Consider the following 22,802-nt stretch of genomic DNA (forward strand, 5'->3'; position numbering starts at 1 on the left):
TACAAATTAATAGGGATATTAAATTTTACTTGTATTTGCATTTTATAGTCATGAAGGAAATTTATTTACTGAAATAATGATTATGGGGAATATTTTTTTTCAAAAAATTGGTTTTTCTGAAATTTTTGATGTTTTAAAAGATATTTTGAATTTTTAAACAAAAATAAATTAAAAATATAGAAGATTACTGTTCAGAAAATGTTAATTTATAGAATAATTGATGGTCAAAGCTGTTTTTTAATGTTTATAGATCATTATTGAGGTTATGTTGCTTTTTTCTTCTTTTTGCGACGAGTTTATCTTAATTTTTCTTAGTTTTTTACAGTTTTTATCAATATGTTTCCAAAATTTTGATTTTATTATGGGTTTTTGTAAAATATTTCTTTCTTTGATTGTCCACTATCCAAACTTGTTGCTTTTCTTATCTTTCAGTAACCTTTTTAAGAAATGTTTACCAAGAATTCATCTCACTACAACTGATGATACAGAAAGTTATCACCGATGGGTTATTTGCCAATAAACATATGCTTGAAATAAAATCGCACGTAAAAGCAACGTAAAAACGTGAATGAAATCGATTGGTGACCGGTCTGACCGGTCTGACCGGACTTGAGGTCCGCGAAAGAATGCTCGCGGGCAGTCGTCGTCGCGTTGGTCTATTACCGCCGCCAAGCGCCACTCTCAGCCTCAGATTTACGAGTATAGCTTTCCTGTAATGGAGTTTCCATGCTTCGGCGTAGTTTTATGTGGTCGGGGCGCCTCGGCCGCATAATGTGCGCCGATTGCCGCCCGCCGGAGTGCACCTTGGGTGTTTCGCCTCTTCACCAACGCGTCAGCAAAACGCAACGCCCGCGGACGGTAAACACTCGACCGTTTTGTCAGCACGCGGCGAGGACACACACAATGCACTGAACTGCATGCGACTTACTCGTCGCATTGTCCACGCTTTTAATAACCGGTGGATCAACGCGAGATCAACAGATCTGCGCGACTAAGCTGGTCTAATGCAGCACAAGATTGGCCATTGCTGAAGCAGCACCCAAAGCTTATAGAATGAAGAGTAAAGCGACGAAAGCTCCCAGCTCATTTGTCAACGAGCAGTACCCTTTCCACTTCACTTTTCGCTTTGCTGTACTCTGGACTTGGACTCTCTTCATGACGGCGAGCAGATTTGGGGACCCGCGCGTACAACGTATGGCGCTCGGGACAGGAGACAACGCGCATCGCATCGCGGACCTCGCGGTCCCGGTTTGTAAATCACCCCGGCGGCCTGCGGCCGGCGCCGTTATAAATCTGCCAGGCGCACACGTCGGGCAGACGAGGTGCTGCACCGGCGAAGGCCCAGCGCACTGTCCATGGTCAGCGTCGCCACCTCCGGCCGCCTACACCGCAACAATAAATCCTTCGTGCCGTCCACCGAGGACTGCAAAAAGTTGCTTTGATAATTATGTAGTCACTAGTCGTTCTTGCTTTTTTCACTTAGTTACCACCAACAATGCGTATAAACATACAACTCACATTCCACAACATTAACATCTCGTAAACTAACTTTTTATTACATTTAAACAGAAATTATTTTATTTTTTTTTGCTTCAGGGCTAATAAAACAAGCGAAAATGCAATAAATTGAATTGAAAGCATTTTAAAAATTGCACCTCTTGTAATATTCGTTGAGATAGTGCTGATGCTGTCATCGTGTATGGGCGTTGATAAAACGTTGACGTCTTGCCAACGGCGTCGCGAGGTAGCCAACGACAAAGACACATCGTCGTAATCCAGCGCAATATTGCCGCCCGCAAGGATGCGAAATGACCGGTGTCAACAGCCACCGGAAGCACCTATTCACCGCACGCCGGTTTAATGAATGAAATTGAATAATGCGCTAATAAATTGCCAATTTAGCAAACAACAACAAATCAATACAAAACTAATCAAGAAACTGCGCAAAAAGGAAAAAAATGTTTTTTACGTTTTTTTGAGAGAAATTCTTGTGGGAATCAGACGGTAGCGTCATCGATAATCGCACTCGTTACAGTAATCACTATTTTATTGCACGATCGGGCGGGACGGATGGCGCAAATCATAAAAACCGAGCATTAATTCCGCTTTAGCATCACATTGTCGAACTGTCAGCAGGCTGCATGACAAGTGGCAGTTTTACACTTTACGGCCACAAGCGACGAAAATCTTTTCGTCTAAAAATGTTTAAAAATTAATTTTTACGTCTTGGTGCCCAGGGACTCGTCGTCGCCGCAATCGAAGCGTAATGACAATGATCACCGCCCGATCACCCGCCCGCACCCACGGGCATTAGTGCAGCATCACCATATCGGATTGCATATCCCTGCGTGCGAATACAGGACCGCAACACACCGCAGTTATTGATGGCGGGCGCGCAGCGCGAATCACATCATGAATGCCGAATTTCCCCAGCGTGCCATCGCTCTGATGGACTGCGGACCGCGCAGACCCCTCGCGCCATATCGCCGTGTGCGTCGCGCATCGCCGGCCAAGCGCCGATCATATTGTAATGGCATCGAGCCATTAGAGAAACAAATTGTCCCGCGCCGAACGCGCGCGTCGCCAAATTTATGCACTATTAGATTCTCCTCAGTGCCCCGCCGCCGAATATGCGCCAGCTAACAATACACGAACGCTACGCGCGCGCACACGCCGCGCATATTCATATTATCATCAATAACCATTTACTTTGTGTCCCGTTACGGGCTGCTTTTATTTGCCGCCGCCAACGAAACGACGGAACATCTTTATGTTTAGTGCGCGAATGGTGCACATTGCACGCTAAAGGATATAAATTTCAATTTTCTACAAATTTTTATTTTCAATTTCAATCTTTTTTTATTATTTGTGTTAAAAATACAAAAATTTATCTCGTACGTTTTTGCATTCATATATATACATATAATATACATACTAGTGAGAGTTGATGGAGAACAAGGAAAACTACCCAATAAATTGTTTCCCTCTTTTGGAGTTTTCTTTCCCATAAAAATACGAGAGTAAAGTTTTTTGATTAAAAATGTTTCACGGCATGGTGGTGGCCCATGCTTACCGAAAAGTGAATAAACTAAAAACGATATAAAAACTTTGTGCATATTCAAAACATCATTGGTGTTTTATGAGTGTTTTTATAAAATAACGACTAATAATATTTTAAAAGGAAAAGTGAAAATTTATTACAGAACTGCATTAATTTTTTACTTACAGAAGTCTTTAAATTTGGTTATTTTCTGTTTTTAATTCATGAAACCAAATTACAGTTTACTGTATTTTACAGCAGTTTCCCAAAACACACAGCAAATCAATACTAGCAGCGCCATCTGCACCAATTAAACCAAACTAAACGCTATTCCTCCTGAACCTGCGAGGCATGACTTTCTCTTTCGGTAGTAGCAATATACTTTGTTATTCCACACCAGATGGCATCACAAATCACATAAAATGTATATTTCTTGATGAAATTAATCACAATCAACACCAAATGTGATTAAAAACCATAATATTAAATATGTTAAAACATATCCCAATAGAATTGTGTTATTTTAATCATATGATTGTAATTAATTCACAAATAATCTACTCCATCACAGAATAGGCAATAAAATAGATGACTAGATTCAGGACAGTGAAACAATCGCGATACAAATACGTATAATGTTAATTAATCGCGCCAAGCCAATAGCCAATACTCTACTGTGCAAATTCCTCTCTATCGAATTTGATTAGTGGTGGCGGCTGATCAATATTAACCAATGTGTTTAATCAGCGCCGCGCTGAATTAAATATTATTTAAAAAATTTCGCGCAATTATTTTTCGCGTCGCGTGTCGAGTGCAACTAGTTTGCCCTCTGCGCAGGAAGATAATAGATGCTCAATATTTAATTATGATCTTTCATTTTCACGCAGCGCGCACCGTTGGCGTTGTGTGGAGCGCGACGGCGGCGTCGACGGAGCGCGTCGTGAAAAATGAAAGCACTTAATGTATGAATAGCCGGCGGTCGCAGTTAACCGACCGGCGGTGGACGCTACGCTCGACCGCACCACTTAGGAAACGATCGACTAATTTTTGCTTTCTTTGCTTGGGCGGGCACATGTGCACGGAGGAAATTTGCACGGAAATAAATTAAAAGCAAAAATTATGCTTATTTGAGTAATTTATAAAATTGGAGTAAAAATATTTATGTACTAGCCTGTTTAATATAAATTTAATTCGTTTTTATTCTCTTGTTCTAGACATAGTATGTGTCAATTCTATTAATAAGATTCGCAATTTTATTTAAAAAAAATTATTTATATAAAGAATTGCTAATAATGCTTTTCAGCGCGCCATCTCGGATTCAACTATTTAACTATAACTGTAATTGAATCTCAATGCCAACTTTCATTCTATAGAAAAGGGCTGTCTTTAGGGTTTTCCTTGTAATAATTTAAATTTTTCTCGCTGTAAAAACCATCTTTGGGATTTAACAAACATTTTATAGAAAAAATTGGCTAAATTGGTCTAGGCGTTGTTGAGTTATGCGCTTACCAACACATTTTGCGATTCTTTTCTATATTATAGATAGATTTTGTGTGTTTTATTTGAATTCAAAGAAAATATGATAATGGGTAATTATATTATGTCGATTGATTCGATTCGAAATTGATTTTGCGGGCCACTGCGATAAAAATGCAGGAAATAACCGTATTTTTGTATCAGTGCCGTTGATACGTCGCGACTGATACACTTTTTCCACATTTTTTCCTTTTTAAATAATCCCTAATTGTATCTCTTTCGAAGGCTGCTCGCTTGGCGCGCCAGCAATTTATCCTCTTTCACTCGCAGCGCAACGCCGGCGCAGGGGCTGTTCGAGTCACCCCTCGTTTTTTAAAATGCGCGCACGGCGGCGGCAGCGTTTTCATGCCCTCTCGGTTCTTAGTACTAGTTAGTAAATAATGCTCTTTAAAGAATACGAGTGCCATTTCATTGTTTCGAAGGCGGAACAAAGCGGCAAAGCAAAGGCGGCGGAAGACGGGTGCCGCCACCACCACACTGCTTCTGCCGCCGCTGCCGCCGCCAAACAGAGTGATCGTTATTTCGGTTTTCTCATGCTTTTCCACTTTTCCGGGCGTGTGGTTTGTGCGTATGTGCGCGCACACATCGCCATGCACACACCAAAACTGGTGGCGTTTTTCGGGCGCGGCATATTTCAGGTTGTTGTTGTTTATAAACTAAATTAATTTCGTAATGCGCGCCACCCCTGGGCGCAAATACACATCGCTGCATTGCTGGCTTCTAGCGCGCAGCCTACCCCATCCTCAAAAATATGAAAATGCAAAGAATTCGAAACATCTGAAGAGCGCGCAGGCGAGTTCCTTCGTCGCCGCCGCCGCCTGCCTCCAGTCCATCGAGAGACTCAAACTTCCAACGCACCCGAATCCACTTTCAATAAAATCCTCTCATGATAAAATAATTTTTTAAATACTAAATATTATTCACATAATAATATAGTTGCCGTTTGAGCACAGAGAGAGAGTATAGGTTAGAGGGCAGCCCGGAAACTGCAAGAGTCGCAGTTCGCAGTTCCGCATCTCCGGGGGCGGCTTGCCTTTGGCGTGTGTTTGTTCGGGCTGCATGTGGTCGCTGGCGGAATGCTTTTCATCTCGACTTGAGGCATAGTTGCCTAAATGCCGCGTTTGGCGCGCGGAATGTCATATACTGTGTGTGTGGCGGTGGTCGCCCACCCACCCCCTTCAGTGCGACGCGCGCACCGTGCGACGATGTCGACGTCGACGTCGACGACAACCATGCCAAAAGGCAAACGCGCATCGCGCAAAAGTGGCTACACTGCGTTACGGTGTGGCGGAGGCGGCAGTGGAGGCGATTCCCACCGCGTCGCGCTGCTTTATATCCGCATTAAACTTTCTACTTACGAAAGTAGACATTCTCATCGAGGCGAGCGCGAGACCAAGGCGAGTTCATTGCGAAGTTCATTGGAAAACAAGATTCGATTACGGAAAGTTGTTTTCCGTTGATATGCCCCACAGCGGTTGACTTTTTCTTTTCTACACCCCCGGAAAAAATACGTCTTACACTCCGCCAAACATAATTATTAGCTAATTTGTGTTAATGATTTAATCGAGGATGTCACGAGAAATGATTAATCAATCCGAGACACAATAGTTGCCCTCGAATTGGGCAACTTTCGCGAATCGCTTATCTCGGTAATTAATTGATTAACCCGCGAGCGGAGTCATTTACCGCCTCGCTCGGCGCGCGAAACGTCAATAACTGCCAGGCGATATAATTTAACGCCAACAAGAAATCAAAATTGTTTCCGAAATGCGCGCGGTTCGCTGCTGTTCATTATCGGCGCATTATTAGTCAACATCTTCGCAAGTTTCGCCATAGTTTTAAGTATATTCAACAAGCTATTAAGACGCGAACGGTGGTGATGCGTCTTCACCTAAAATCTCCCACCATCTTCGCTCGCGAGGAGTTTATACAACTATCTTAAGGGTGCAGAGGAGGTGGTTGTGTGGTACTGGGGTGGCGAAAACGGCTGAAATGCTAAGTTTCGGGGAGTTCACCTCAGAGATTACACACGTTCGGGGAGTCTTTGCGCAAACGATCTCCGGCATGCTGAGGGAAAACCCCAGCGTACCGATTACTCCGCACGGGCCAGAGCACACACTCTCCGTCGGAAATACATTGCGTGGAAACATTGATGCTGACCGCCAAGCGCTCCCCAGATTACAAGACGATTTCATTTGTTGCGAGCCTGTGTGTGACTCCCGCAGCGTGCATGGTTTATTCGCGAGGATTACATGGAGATATTAAGTTTCGCTTCCCCACATCTACGACTACAAGATAGCATTTGATCCGCGGATGACATGAAAGCCCCAGATTCGCAGAGACAATGCTTCCAGCTCTTTGACGACAAGCATCAGAGAATCTTACCAACCTTCTTGCCGACGGGCGCACAACCGTGTCACTCGAATTCAATTAAAAGTAGACTTTGGAACTTAAAACCAGATCCTCAGACATTACATTACACGTACATTGAATTAAGAGTATAGCTGCACTTTAATTTGTAGAAGTGCACTTTTTCACTTTGAAGAAACTACAAAGTGATGAAACCACAACGCCTTCTGAAGTCCTATGTGCAACCTAATACTTACCTATCAAGTGAAAGTCAATTTCCACGACTTGGACGCGGTTACCTGCACACAAAATTCTGTTATTATCAATCAGGGAATTGTCGCAATCGGCGAGTATTTCAAGCGTTGTCATTGTGACGCGCTGCGCACAATAAACTGCAACGCGTTTGAACATGGACGCCGGGTTACGAGTCCTCTTGGCGTTGCTACTCATTAAAACAAACTTCTCAATTCAAACAGACGACAACTCACCGAATGCAGCTGACAATTCGACGACAACCGAAACATCTATTTGGACACCGCGTACAACACGCAGCAAGTTTCAATCTATGCTCGCACAGAATGCAACTGATGTATCATACATGGTAAGCGTAAACCTAACCTCAACGTTTACTATTTAAGTTGGCATCACTGCATATTCACTAGTGTGGTAACACTACATTAAAATAACTTACGTAGATGTCGCTGTTATACATAGTAAAATTTAAGTTGGTATGCATGCATTAAAAAGAGATAGATATACAAAAACATTCTAGAATAATCCTACTGCGGTGAAGTGACGATGACGCAGCATTTATAACCTGTTTTCCATTGCAGGATGTCAGTAACAGTTCAGGAGATGCACGACAAGATCTTACAGCAGCGGTGGTGCGACGCTTGTCCGATCAATTCGGCGAGAACGTGAAAGACATGATGCAGTCGTGGTCATGGGTATGTAGTTACACAAACATTTATTTTTCCATTTGTCTCCATGCCCGTCCGCGCTGGACGTTTGCTTAATTAATCTGCATCGAGCGCAACAAGCCATCGCGTTCAAATTGAGCGTGTACACCACACCACAGCCAACCTACATTCACCCCTTTATTTTTTCCGGCACATTATTTAATTGACTATAATACCTAACCTTACATTTACGGCTCTGTCGATGACACGTAGGTTTATTTACATTTGTTGTGCCTCATGCACACTTATTGCGAAAACCATTAGCATCTATCAATTAGTCGAACATTTATCGACGCGTATCGATTCGTTTCCGGTCTTAATTGGTTGTGCGCGCCGCCTCCGCACAAATCACCTTAGTCAAGCTTGCCGGAATGCATTGAACCTTGAACCGGCCGATCCTTTGTTGAATAAATTTGTTTTAGCAATGGGGTTGTAATTACTTGTATATCCTGCAATACAAACTAGATTTTTATGTGGTAAATAAAATTTAATGTATTCTGGTCACGGAAGATAATTTAAACGGCTGTAGCACAAGGTGTATATGAAGTGAAGTGGACCCGGTTGTAATTTGGATAAGGTGGTTGCCACTTGACATTGAGGAATAGTGTTTGGTCCGGATGGGTCCGCGCGCTGACAGCGCCCTTTTGCGTTGATGCGTACGCAGAGCGAAAGGCTAAACGCCAACATTTCGACTCGCGTCTTCACGTCGACCTGGAAGCTTTAATCCGCTGTCAGGTCGCACCCGAGTCGACACCGCGTAATGTCACCCTGTTACCGGCTGTCGCGACGGCGGCAACGCCGGCGGCGGAAAAGCGTGACGCTCATCATCCACTCGTCATCCGATCTTTCACGCTTGCCACCGGCTTATACTTATATGTGTCATCTCAGCGTCTCCAACGTCTCCAGAATCGTGAGATACTGCAGTTATATTTATTGCTCATAAATTCAGGCGCTGAGATAGCAGAGAACAAGGCGCACCGACCGCACGCTGTGCCCTTTCATACGTCGCCACCAGAATCAAACCTATTGTGTGTTCTATGAAGAAAAGAACACGACCCAACCATTGTACCAACAACCAATTAATCATCACATTGATTTGATTCTGGAAGTGATGCAAACATAATTATACCCGACGCATGTATGAACACACAAAAAATCAGTGTAAATAGAAAAAAATACGAAAAATAAAAAAAATATATAAGTCGTGTTCCTAATGCGAGTACGACGACTCTCGAGAGTCTCTTACCGGCACACTCTCCCGACAGTGCGAAATCCCACTCGGGTCGTATTTGTCCGCTACGCCGAGTTTTCAATCAAGTCCCCTTGATGCGCGCGGATCTCCGCAGTCTAACGAAATCTCCGCACAATGTGTCGCCCGTCTGCTCGCCCTTCAGTCGAATCAGTCAATTTATTCATACGAGCGTTACGAGTCAAAACGGTATCAAGACTATGGATATTAAACCGATACCAAACTGGATCCCATGAAGGGGGTTCACGAAGAGGTGGAGTTGGAGATGAAGTCGATAGACCTGACCTGAGGTGCACTTCGCGAGCATTATTAAATGATTACTTCGTCCCGACTTTGTCGAACAGGGCAAGTTGGGCGCTAGTCCAACGCCGGCAACGCGGTCGAATGCTAATTGCCCTTAATGGGCGGCTTTTAATGGTAATTGCTAAACGAGCAGTTTGCAGACTCTCCTCCTCATGTGCAATTATTGTTAATAACTAGTTTATTGTTTGAAAACCTCTGGGATTTAGTGTTGGTTAAATGGGTTTTTAACTTAAAAAATTGATATGCGCGCGCTGTCGTGATTGTGACTGTTGATATTTGCTTAGACCCCGTCTGAGAGGCAGAGCCTAGTCAGGCCACAGACGAAACAATCCCAGCCGAGCACGTAATAACCGAACGAAATGAAGGATAAAGCGTGTGCGACTGCCGGAGAATTCGAAACGATCTGCATTTTTCTTTCGCCGCGGCATAAATGCAACGAAAGTAGTTTTAAATTGAAACTGGCAAACGCACGAAGAGAAGCAAACGTTATAAAATTGATACATAAAATAAAACAATAAATCTCGGGCGTCGAGCACGCGCTGGTGAAAAAAAGGGTGAGCGAAAGGAAGCCGATATCGGCGAGAATGGCTGAGAGTGGAATTCGTGATAAGGATTGAAAATAACTGGCGCGCCAAAATCGCTATTCCGGTCTGGATTGCGCTTCCCGCTTCGCTCCGGTGTCGCAAAACCTCGCCAGATAATCAAAACAGCTATGAAATCGACGCAACCCTTTTATCCACATTTAACTTGAACTTGATGTCTTGACGTGAGCGGATCCCTGGCTAATTTGCTGATCTTGATCTGATCCCGATCGAATCGAAGGAGGGTACACGCGCAGGTGCCTCCAGAGATAAACCAATTAAGGATACGCACATTTTTCACTCGGGCCGGCAGTGACAACCCATTTTTCTTAACCTTTCGCCGGCAAACCTCTGGGTGAATAAATGTTTAGACCGGCCCGTCGACGGACACCTAGTTAACGGATAGCGAGCACCACTATTCCGGGGTTGGCGCTAGTTAGCGGTCGGCAGACGAATATTAATAGAGGGCGAGTAGCAATTCTGTTGGTTTCCACCGCGTGGTGCGCTGTATTCCTCCTCTCCTCGGCTGTTGGTCGTGTGTACAGCGCGAGCAGCGAGTGATTGATGAAGTCTGCAGGACGTGAATGGATGTCGGTCGAGTCTACGCACAGCGCCGCCGTCGAAAGATTTACCTATGCATATTAACTTGTTCACACTTTTAAAAGCTAATATTAGCTGTGGAGATTCGCGCCAAGCCGCGTCGCATCCTTCCAGCGTGGGCCAGATAAAGGCGGCGGCGGTATAACGCATCAATCAACAGTTATCGCACATTACAGATGAACCGTGCGCGGCGTTATGGAGTGCCAACTAGTCAACTAGTCCTTTATCCCATAGACCTAACCTCTATTAATATATAATTATTTTAATCATTATTATTTTTTCAACAGTGGTTGTGTAATGTGTTTGGATTGCACCACATGTACTTATTGCTCTTTGATGCTTAGTGAGGTTTGGTCTGGTTGTAGCCACACACTCGTGAAAACAATATCCTCGCCGCAGCGATGAGGTTGCGGATATGAAACGGTCGATTCACGATGGCGAATCTCATCCGTCGCTTGCATTTCCCAAAGTGATATGTTACAAATTTACGGCCCGCGCGACGATGACCAACCGAAGCGTGAGCGACGAGCGCGTGCAGCGCTGGTTGTATACGATGTGTACTAGCGCAGCGCGACCATTGACATCCATTGGGCCTACTTGTAACATATCACGAACAGTGTGCACACGCATCGCGAGCGTGTTCATTGTGCACACATCCTAGAGTGGGTGATTATTCTCTCCTATGTTGGTCGATTGTAACTACCATTTACGCATATAATATTGTTTGTCATGTGGACGTGTTTGGTTGAAAGTTGTGAAAAACTTGCACGCATAATAACCGCGTAAATAAAGTTGCCTACTTGTTCTCTCCGCTGGGGGTTTATCGGCGTGTTTGAGTTGATACCGCGATCCGACCGCATTCGCATATTTGTGTTTGACGTGGCGACTTTGGAAGGAAGCGATTCGCGATGCATGTCGTACTCAAACTCGTACGCAAATCCTTTGAAAAGTTTCGTTTCCGCTTACGCCCGGCTGTCGTAGATGCATTCTTCGATATGAATTAAACTCACACACGAACCTCTCTCGGCTAAGTCCGACTCTAAGTCAAAGCTAAAGCCCGACGCAGTGATACCACATATCAACATTGTCCTTCTGCTTCGGCTTCGGATTTCTTTTTGTGTGTGTGTGTGGGTGTGTGTGTTGTTTCTTTTTCGTGGCTAAATCCCCGAGTCCCGAGTTAGGAGTCGGGAGTCGGCTGCAATGGGCGGCCAACTGGAAGAAGCAACAGGAGAGCGCCGCGGGTCGAGAGGGGTCAGGCAGAAAGAGCAAGCGGCGGTGGTAGTGGCGGCAACCGGCGGCAGCAGCGGCGCTCGAGAACTGTACGGATGCTCCCTCACTGCGTGTGTCGCGCGTCCTCAATCGCTCGGTGGAGGCGCCGGTAAACGCACGTCTGCCCTACGAGTAGTCACGATCCGCGAGCGCGTTTTCCGCGATAATTTTTTTTCAACACCTCAACTAACTAATCATCCAGCATAGAATATTCAGTGAGAACTAGAAATTGAATTATACGCATACGGATTTTACGCTTCAATTTTTTCGAAGGTAAGTTTTTCTTTAAAAAAATTAATAAAAAATATAATTAAATATAATTATTGTTTGAAAATATAATTTTGGTTGTCGTGATGTCGTTTTATGTGAAGAAAACAAAAACAAAACTTTAGTAACGCATGCACGCGTCAATTTGAAACTTGATGCCGTGGCATATACAAAACTTGTCGCCGCTTCCGCTCTCGAGAAAGATTGTTTTCGAAATGAAGACGAAAGACGGCCAGGCACGTACCGACTGGTACTGACTTGCCTGCCACCCCACCCTATTATAACTCAACCATTATGAGTAATACAATTAGTACGATTACAACTGTATCAAATCAAATCAACACATTTTTTCCTTTCCGAAAATTTGTGTTTATTTGTTTATTGACTCGGCTGGCTACAGAAAAACTGTATTTAATTGTACGCTGGCGTTAAATGGATGGTCGAGAGTGCGTAAAATGGCCGTGGGGGTGGCGAGTTAATGCCAGCCGGTTTTGAAACTTGATGGACGCGCGCTCCGCCAGCCTCGCTAAGCCTTCAATTGAGATATATGAAGCTCGCGTCATGGCCGTGGCGGCGGGAATGTCTGCGAAAATATTACTATTATACGCGCGTGCCAGTGTCAGCAGGAGGCGGCCGAAATGCACCATTCCACCAAACGCACAATTGTGCTGTTATCGCTGCCGAAATGTGTGCGTGTAACATTGTTGCGTTGTGTATTGCCCGGCGCCTCCACCTCTCTATCGAATATCTCCGCTGGCGAAGCAAACAGGCGGCATATTAATAAAACCGCGCGTCGAATAAATTATTAACACAGCGTGCGCACGCGGGACATTGTTCGCGCTCGAATTATTTTCGGCGATTAAAGGTGACGATCTAAAACAGCGAAATAGTTCGCGCCCGAACTGCAAACTATTATCATTATTATCGCGATGAGTTATAGTTATGCACCGCACGGAAAGTTTTTACGCGCGCCCGAAATTCCTCTATAAATTTTAGTTGCTTTTTTGTGAACACATTGTTTGGCTTTTTTTGGCCGCGCGGACAAAACACATTTTTTGCGCAAGTGTAAACCGTGGCCGTTTAACGGTGGTAAAAGTACCCATACGGACCTACACGCCCTCAACACAAAAAAAGTCTAGTGAAAGCTACAGGAGCAAGGGAGAGACAACTTGGAGAGAAGGAATAATGGCAAACGTCTGCGGTCGCGATAACTTTTACTCATCCAACATCTCCGCCCTCGAAATGAGACTCCTTATCGCGTAATGAAGATTCAGACATTAGACAGCTCTAACTCACTCGGATATAAGAGTATATCAAGTGTAGGTGATTTTATTTAAATTCAAATAAAATAAAATATATAAAAAACAGCTTTGAATATTGGGCTACTCGTCGAGTTTCATACTTGATACCTAATACCGCAAAAATGCAATCTCGCTGAATACGCGCGCGCGCGGTGCCCGGCTCAAAACATTTGTAGAATTAAGCTCGGCGGTGGCGGACATTCTTGATGCAACGAAGTGGAATTTTCACATGCACATTCCATCATCTGTGTCTGCTTCGCTCTCCGAGGAATAGCCAGACACGATTAATTCACGTTTTTAATTGTTAGCGCTGCTTCTGCTCCCTCGAGGAGCACAAAACCGCGCGCGCTCGGTTTCATTTCCTTTCTTCTTTAAACTCCCGCCATTGAAATCAAATTGCACCTGTCCAATATCCCCGCGATTATTGATAAATTATTATCGACTGGCGGGTTGATTTTCAAGCGCACGCTTGCATTATTTATTATTCGAGCGTATAAAGTGGATTATTAAACTTATTGATTGACTCGAGTGGCGGCAACATGCGCGAGATTGTTGCTCTGCACCATGACCGTTTACTGCCCGCCGCCCCGCGTTTGTATTGAAGTTTAAAACGTAATTATTCAGCAGGCTTTAGCAAGTTGTGCGCGCCATCAAAATCGTAGTTGCTCTCGCGACAATAAGACGTATATACTTGAAGAAGGGGTGTGAGGGGGTGTATGAGGAGGGTTGGACTTTGGAGGCGCTTTGCTCGTTTCTCCAAGTGTCGTATTAAAATTGTGGGGCCGCGCCGGGGCACAACTGGCTGCCAAAGCGTACTTTTATTAGGGCCATTAATAAATTATAGCAACAGGCGCGGCGGCGGCGGCGGCGGTAGAAGGCGGCCTATTGCTCATACATAAACTCAAGCGCAGCATCTTGGCTTGACGTAATAATGAGATCCCCGCGCCGGATATGGCAATAGGATTTGGCTAAATAGAGGTGATCAATCACCGAACGGCGGCGTGTCACTGCATTGACTGGCGGCTGGCGTACGGCACCTGAGCCAAGGCGCGCGCGACGCGGATGAGCACACTGCAGCTGGCCGAAATTTCGCCGCATTAAACCACAACAAGCCGAAGCGCGAATGCCAAAGGCAACCGAAATCATTGTGGTCCTCTCCTACTCTACTCGTGGATGGGGTCTACATCTCTGATGCATTCGTATCGGTCGCCGCAGTCTCACAATCGAAATGATGCATGAATATGCATGCGGCGGACACGCGCTGCGCACACACAGAAATCAGCGGTGGCGGCGGCAAACGGTACGGTGATGTATCACCTACACGCGCACGTCACTTCCTGCCCACTACCATCAATTACCGCACAGACCAGATGAACATGTAGCGACGGGCAACACGCGCGGAAAGCCCACATAAACACGAGCGTCAAATGCACATTCGATATTTTCCACCGCCGTGGCGGCGGCGGGCACTTGAGGACGTACCGCCAGCAAACAGCATCAAACACCATTGCCACCCACACCCACAGGATGCTTGTTGCTCGTTTTGTTTGTCGACAATTCTCCGCGTGCACGTAACGCACACTTAATGACTCGTTTTCCGGTTCATGTAGAAAGTAGAGGCGGGGGCGGCGGTTTGCACAACGGGCCGCACGTTCAATTACCGGTGGGCATGTCGTCGAGACGGCGGTCTTTCATAATCGCGGCTTGCGGCGCGCATTTAAACCGCAGCCGCGGGCATATAAAGACACTCTTGCTAATTGATGAGCGCCGCCGCGGGCCCCGCCGCCCGAATCATCAATCACACGGTCCTGCGCATGACAGCCGCGTGACACGACTGGCTAACAAGGAAAACAAGCCGCCCTCGGACCGGATGACTGCGCTGCAATTTCGATAAATCAGCATTAAGCGCACTGTAAAGACGCAATTGCATTCGACCCGCATTGATTACAATCAATTGAATGTCATAAAAAAAAGCAACACACATACACACACACCGAGGGGGTGCTAGAAACAGCAACATTATACTACATGAATAGAAAAATAGTGCTCCCGGTGTGGCAATTTGAGTCATAGTAATAAACGTAAAAACCGACGCGCGACGCAGGAATCTATCGTGCTGTATCGTGTTGGCGGCGGGCGGGCGGGCGGCAAAGTGAGTGCTCACAATGGTGGCGCAGCCGGGAGCGTAGGGCTTAGGGACTTATCCCGCCATCGATACTGGAAGGCACTCGCAGCGCGAGCGTCGCAATGGGCCCTGCATGGTAATGGAGCTACTTTGCAGTTAACTACTCCAGACCTCTCCGCAGCGCTGCCGCCACCGCCACGCTCATACGCTAAATGGACCTGCCGCGTTGCGTCAAAGAGACCAAAGCGACCGCACAGCATGAGAATCTTTACCTTCTTCAGGTCGCGACATTTAAGCACTTTACGTAATCGTAATTATGAACACGGCTTACAACTTTTTCCGGCTTTCCGGTTGTGCATGGCGGCTTGAAAAGAAGCGAAAAAGGCGACAGTCAGCGCAAACGAGTAAATGATGCGGTCACTAACAGGCAGTCGATATATTGGCGGTATTTTATCGCCGATGGCCAGCCGGGCGCGGCGAATTTCAAGGCAAATAAGGCCTGAACCGCCCGCCGCCACCACCGCCGCCGCCGACCGCAGCAGTAGTCCTGGTAGGAAAGTTCTCTCTCAGTTGAATATTACTTCAGCGTGGCTGGGGCAAGCGCGCGAGCAGGAAGCAATAGCGAGGATCATTAATTTAAAAGCTACATATTGGGGTGTTTTTGTGGTGTAATGCTGACTATTGTCTGGAGATGGCACCGTGATAGAACACGTCATGGGGAGAATTGATGAGAGCGTCCGGCTTGCGCGCTGACCAAAACCGACTCGACAAAAGCCGCCGCCTCGCGTCGACTTTCTGCCTTTGCGCGCATTTTTAAAATGTGCGGTGTCGATGTGCGCGCAATCTTTTTCCATCCGTGCGCAGTTTCGCATCACAAAATATATGTATCAGTAATAAATTATCATAAAAGCGTTATCGGAGAGTGTCTAAATCATCCGCAAACCGTTAAAATATGACGCAATACTCTTTTTCGCGCTTATTTTTAACCAAAAAAAAACATTTCACTGTTTCTGGTTGGTGTCCACCACAAAATAGCCCACAATAAACATTATTCTCTCCGAATCTCCGAGATAGCGTATGCTAGCATTCACTTCGTCTCGTCGACGGCGGCAGCGATGCGAAGCAATGAGTGGTGATTGTCTGCCATCGCGGCGGCAGTTCGCGCCTCGCTCGCAAAGGTGCATTCCAGACTCGCGCGCGGGAATGCAGTGTGATTAAGAGAAGGAAATTGTTCTGCGGCGCCAGTTTATCTGTGTCAGAGCAAAGATATTAGGCGCGGGGGTGGTGAGGCGTACGACCAGGATGATATATTCACGCTCAGGCTGCGAAGACGCCGACGCGCATACTCCGATCTGCGCGCACTGAATAAATACTTTTCATGCACACGCTGAATTTTTAATTATATCGCGTGCCCTCTTTCTGCGCCCGTCATGGCCTGTGTTTGCACACCAGCGCTGGTTTTATTATCCTTTTGCATAATAGTTGCGCGCCGCTGCGTAATTGTAAAAACCGTGCCAGATGAGGATGATTATCTTATCTGCACCGAGCGTATAATGAGCGTAGCATTCTTTGCCAAGGCGACAATACCTATAATACCTTTGCTCGCAGATGTGTATAATAGATGAATATAAATGAATATCTAGTGTAATGGTGGAGGCGCCGCGAGGTGCAGACACATGATGCTGCTCGCACGGTTAATTGATCGGCCTGGGGTGCTAGTGGTACACTTATGAATGGAAAGTGTAGAGGAGGACTCAGACCACAGATCCAATAAAGGCGGTGCTAATATGTCTTAGTCAGCATTCCAGGCGCTCGCACGAACGGATGGACTTCCGACGCAAGGCAACGCTTTTGTGAAATAAACAGCGTGCCCGAGCATTTGTTTCACTGACCGGTCGAATGCCGAGTGGCGCGTGTGCGCAAACAAACGTAGAAACGCACATAACTAATAATTAAACAGTGTAAATTGCCAGTAAACCGATATGTAAACGCTGGCTGCACTGATAAGCGACGGGAAACGCGCACAATTCACCCTCAAGCCCTCGGCGCCGGGCACAGCTACACCGAGAGTGAAATACACTCGATAAAGCATGAACTCTGCACGTTTCGGGGGCGGGTGGTGTGGGAGTTGTGCGCCGGCTTGCGGTGCGCGTTTCGATCATTTTCGGGTCTGGCTTGATAATTCGAGTATGCTTTTATAGTCAATCTGTCTTCGAGCTCTTAGGCGTGACGCGGAAGCTCGCGGAATAAATTTACGGACTTTTTATTATCCCACGATTGACCACGGTCGCCCGCGACTGCCGAAGCGTGTGCTTTTCTACCTTTGTGCACCATATGTGGAGGCGCCGGGCACAAATGGCGAAAAGGAGGTATACGGGTGTGCGCGCAGCATACTAAACGCCCCCGATGGCTCGTGAACTGTGACGAGTTTATATATTTCACTGTATTTCACTTTGCTCGCTGTGTTACGCTCTAAAACGCTCAGCGTGCGCGTATGACTCATCGTAAACGCCAAATCCATAAAATAATCGTAATTCCTAATACATTCGGGTTGGATTTACGGCGGTCGCGCGCAGTGCAGTCTACGCGTTCATTTTAATAATCAACTCCATGTGCATGACGGTATTCTGGTATTCATACTGCGTAAATTATTTCAGTGCGTCGACGAGACAAAGTTTGCGCGATGCGCTCAGGCGAATGGTAAACTGACAGCATAAGGCGGCTATGTCCCGCGTGACGCCTTCGTGTCAGAGCTGCTGTTGCTTTGCCGCCCGCCACCTGCGGCACGCAACCGCCCCCGCCTTTTCATATTGTACAATTGAAAGTCATCGCTTTATTATTATCATCGGTTAACCTCCAACGCGCAAGGCGATATGTGTGCATGCATACAAGTAATGCTGGCGTGGTTGCCGCCGCCGCCGCCGCCTTTGCGACGTGTCGTATATTACACGCCTGCGAATGCGATCCCGAATTCGCATGCGAATGTAGAGCAGAACCATAAAACGCCGTCGGCGGTCCGCGCGTCGCCAAGGGTGCTGACATTAGCAGGCCGTTTCCTCGCCGCCGCCACCGCCGCCGCCACAACCCCAACCCCAGATTCAGCACTCTTGTGGCGCGGCTATTACCATTCATGATTTATATTACAGACAGTGCACGTGTTTCAGGTTCCGCGATGGTGGCGCCGCATGCGACAATGGTCGGCGACGACTCGCGGTGGGTTAAGTAAGAGCTGCACCCAGGACAACGGCACCACCATGATTTCCATTGGTGGACGGCTGCTACTCTGCGCCTTTCTACCTGCCATCACCGGTAAATATCTAGCAAAATTGCGTATTAAATATAAACAGTAGTATGATGTTGTAAATTGGATGGGCGTGTCGTGTCGGTGGAAAGTTATGAACGTAGTAATAATGTCGTAACGTCGTAATGTCATTGTGAATCGCAGCGAGCAAGAAGCCACGCGCGCGCGCGCCACTTAATGTTTTGGCCTGCTTCCAAAGACGTCCTTTCAAGTCGTCGCTCGCGCCCGCATCCGCCAGGACGATTGCGATAAGCATTGCGACGACGACAACGAGGGTGATGCTGGTAGCACCGCTATAATTACAATATTGATAATCGCATTGCGCGATGCCAGATAAGCGATTGATGCTTGTGCACAATAAACGAATAAATAAACCAAAGAGAAATGGTGAGGGTGTTTAGTCCGAGTGTGAAAATCGGCGCTCTTCACTCACCCTCGTTCACACGTTGGTGTTCCCTGCAAAAAGCAATGTGATGTATGAACGGGGCGCTTGGAGAAAGACGAACAGCTGTTGCCGGCGACGCGCCTTCACTAAAATAGGGTGCGAGGAGTGTTGAGGAGTGTGTCGCTCATCTCCATGCACTCGAAAATGTCGCTTAATATCGAAATAAGTACCGAGTGTATTTTTAGCGAAATCGGCTTAGCGTGTAAGCCGACGCAGTCGGCGCCTCCGGCATCTTGCTCCGCACGTCGGATGATTTTCTAAACATGGCAAATTAAAGGAAGTTAATTTGCAGCTTATCTTTCTCGCAGACGCATCGCCCGGCGCCTCCACAATAACAATTGTCACACAAAACAGCGCTGTCTGCGAAAGCTAACATCTTCATTAACTCATTTATTATATCAAATGTAAGAGAATTACGTGTATGTAGAGATACCGCCGGAGTTGAACACATGTGCGATATTATTCACCATTCTCCACATTGGCATACTTGACACAGCGGGTGCTTTTTTAATGCGGCTCCAAGGAATACGAGAGGAAAATCTGGCGGTTTATTCTCATTTCTTAGCTCGTTTTGTTCTCTCTTAAGAAATATGGAAAGGTAGGGGAATTCTATCGTTGCGATTCGATCGGTGTACGCGCTTGGCGGTTGCTGAGGTGGAATAAGATCCAATACGGTTATGTAAATATCATAAAATTTGTTGTAGCCTATTATGTTAAACAGAAGAGAAGAGAGACATTTAAACCTACCGGTACTCGTATAATTCGAAATCGAGAGCAGTGAGCCCACTCTCTTCTCTTCTCTTGGCCGCCCTCCGCGTGTAGTACAAAAGTGTACCCTTGCGTCTTGCTATCGTAGGACGCGGCGCGAGCTCGAGCTTGACTGGCTTCGTTCGCGCGAGAGCCGAAGCGCGCCTAAGCTTCAGATAGCGCGGCGCGCTTGCTCGCCGCCCCGCGTGTGTATCGGGCCCGATTCCGACCCGGGGCGCTCTCCAAGCGCACTTCGCGTTTAATGACGCGAGACAATGACATAGTCTTCGTTTATTAAGAACCGTAACGCCGGTTGTTCGACGCGCGCGCGCGCGCCGTTGCCGCCGGCTGAGGGGTTAGTGAATGGCTGCTGCGAGTGTCTTAATCCGCCAGTAAATTGAGTCTCGGTTAAGTTGGAGGCGGCTGGGGGGTATGGGCGCCGGCGATTCGTGTATCGCGCACACGTCTGCCGGCTCAATCTGAGCGCGCACTGGCCCATAAATGCCAGATATAAACGCGTCCCACTGCTGCCGCCTCGCAGGTTCTGCACACATTACGCAAACGTCGCATTCGCATCTTATTTAAAGCGCGCGTGCAGAAGACTGACTTTCGCGCTAATGCACACCAAAATCTACACCAGTCGCCGCCCCTTTTGGACTTGAACTATTGTCAACGTGCCACACTAACTGTATGCAAAATCAACAAGTACAAGCTTCTAAGTTAACCTGCGAGAATCGAATCGAAACTCAAACTCATGTATGACTGCGGTGATGGCGGGGGCGGCTGCACACGCTGGACTTCTCCAACACATTTATCAGCACCGTGCCAAATTTGCATGAGCTCTACGAGAGACACAGGCGACGCTTTGCTGAATGGCATCAGATTAGTCCAAGCGAAGAAGCCTTGCCGCCGCCGCCGCGCTATCAGTGGAATGCATGCTCCGTCGGCGGTATCAGCTGCAGGCGGCGCCGCTACACATGTCCATTGTTCCGTGTCCGCGCATTGTGTGCGCGTCGCGAGGAGCGCGCGAGCGAAAGGCTTGCGGCCGCCTCCCGCCACCGTGACGATATCGGCGTTCCGCCACACACCGTCACGCCGCCTCTATGCATGCATTCATAGACATGCACCGTCTTCTTGGCCGGCGAGCGATAGCGAGACAAAGTGGCCCGCATTAAAATCCCGGCTGAGGGCAATATGTGTGTGCATGAACTGGACGATGAGAGAGAAAGAGGGGGGCGGCGGCCGGAACGAGACATGTGCCCTCGCCTTGCGGCCCCGCGCTTAATCCCACGGCTAATCCGGGCTTAACTGTGTCGGAGCAGCAGCGCTACTAATTTGTTGATTCCAACACCCCGACATTGAATTATTGGAAGTCGAAGTGGGGTTGGAATGTGTTCTTTACCGGACGATAAACACCACTACATCTATGATACTATTTATTGGAAATTCAAAACCCAAAACTTAATTTGACACAACTTCAAACAATTCCAAGACAACGGATCAAAGCAATACTTTACTAACAACCCGCATAAAATGGTGGGGGTAAAAGTATATAAAAAGTCTATTTTCTGGTGGTTGACACTAAAAATCCAAACATACGCCCAGTGGCTTAAACCTCAATAAGAATTTTATTTCCTTTCTTTACTTTTCAAAGAAGAACCACACACGCACACCAGGAAACCGGAAATCTCTTCAGCGACTAGGCTTTTCGCGACTCTGGCTCCCTGCGTGCGCGCATCATGTATTTCGATATTTTAGGAATTTAATAATATTGGCATAACACACGATATCGACAGGCACATACCAGAACCCGCTGCCCCCTGTCACCCGCCCCCCGTAACAAGCGCGCATGCATTATTTACGCACTATAAGTACCTGATAGAGATTTAAGTGAGCAACACATCAAAGCGCCATAATGTAATGCGGCGCAAAACACAATATATCGTCACACAATATACTCGCGATACATTATCAGACTCCGAAGGGCGCTTATAAAAGGAGGGTCGAAGCGGCGGTCCTTTTGCGCGCGGAGTAAAACCCGGCGACTATTCTTCATTCGTTCTATTAAATCGGGCGCGATTCAATTGCGGCGACTTAGCTTTCCGCCGTCCAATGTTATGTCTCTGTGTGTGTTTGTGGGGGTGTACCGCCCCGCGTGGATGTATTGTATGCGTGCTGACCCGCGCGCGCCGTTAGGCTCACGCGCCCAGTGTATCCAAATTCATTGCAGATTTTCAGCTTGTCGGTTGCGGAAAATAGACGTCTGGAGATTTAAAGCGTTGAATCACAACGCAATTTAAAATTATTGCGGATTATCAGCATGATAATAAATGCCCCGGGCGTTGATTGACTGAATGATTGATGGACAAGTGTATACAACCCTTCCATCGGTCATAATTGTCATGGATTTGAATATTTAACATTTTCAATTTGCGCACACGTCACATTTTGTTGGCCATTGTGAAGATTTTAGCGAGTGAGAGGAGGCCTGGAACGAAAAGGACCTTAATGTGCATATTGTGTGTGTTGGCGGGAGGTGGGGGTGGGCAGGCGCAGCACACAATCGAAATGGAGGACTTGTGTGCGCGCGGCCGCTTTTCAACAGTTCGCTTGAATGATTCTGCGATTTACTGTTGCCAGAAGTGACGTTTCCCGTTGAGTGACGCGCGCCAGCCTGCACCCTCGAAACTCGCGACGATACCGAATGAATGCTATCGCCGTCGCCGTCGC

General features: G+C 46.8%; 1 protein-coding gene across 2 annotated transcripts in view; it reads left to right on the forward strand.

The window, feature by feature from the left end:
• The first annotated feature begins 7,393 nt into the window (after window positions 1-7,393).
• LOC135797401 (lachesin-like) overlaps window positions 7,394-22,802 on the forward strand; it is a 28,183-nt gene continuing 12,774 nt past the window's right edge. Inside the window, exons 1-3 of one of the 2 annotated variants that reach the window (XM_065309764.1) lie at window positions 7,394-7,526; window positions 7,759-7,872; window positions 18,744-18,888. In XM_065309764.1, coding sequence (XP_065165836.1) covers window positions 7,491-7,526; window positions 7,759-7,872; window positions 18,744-18,888 — 295 coding nt within the window. In that variant the 5' untranslated portion in view covers window positions 7,394-7,490. Of the gene's footprint in view, window positions 7,527-7,758; window positions 7,873-11,994; window positions 12,160-18,743; window positions 18,889-22,802 lie in introns of those variants that run through there. The other variant, XM_065309765.1, reaches the window with a different exon arrangement.

The sequence above is a fragment of the Atheta coriaria genome, unplaced genomic scaffold (assembly GCF_025399875.1).
Source record: "Atheta coriaria isolate IRGN ID8LTWV9N9 unplaced genomic scaffold, Caltech_Dcor_3.1 hic_scaffold_8_pilon, whole genome shotgun sequence".
NCBI lineage: Eukaryota > Metazoa > Arthropoda > Insecta > Coleoptera > Staphylinidae > Dalotia > Dalotia coriaria.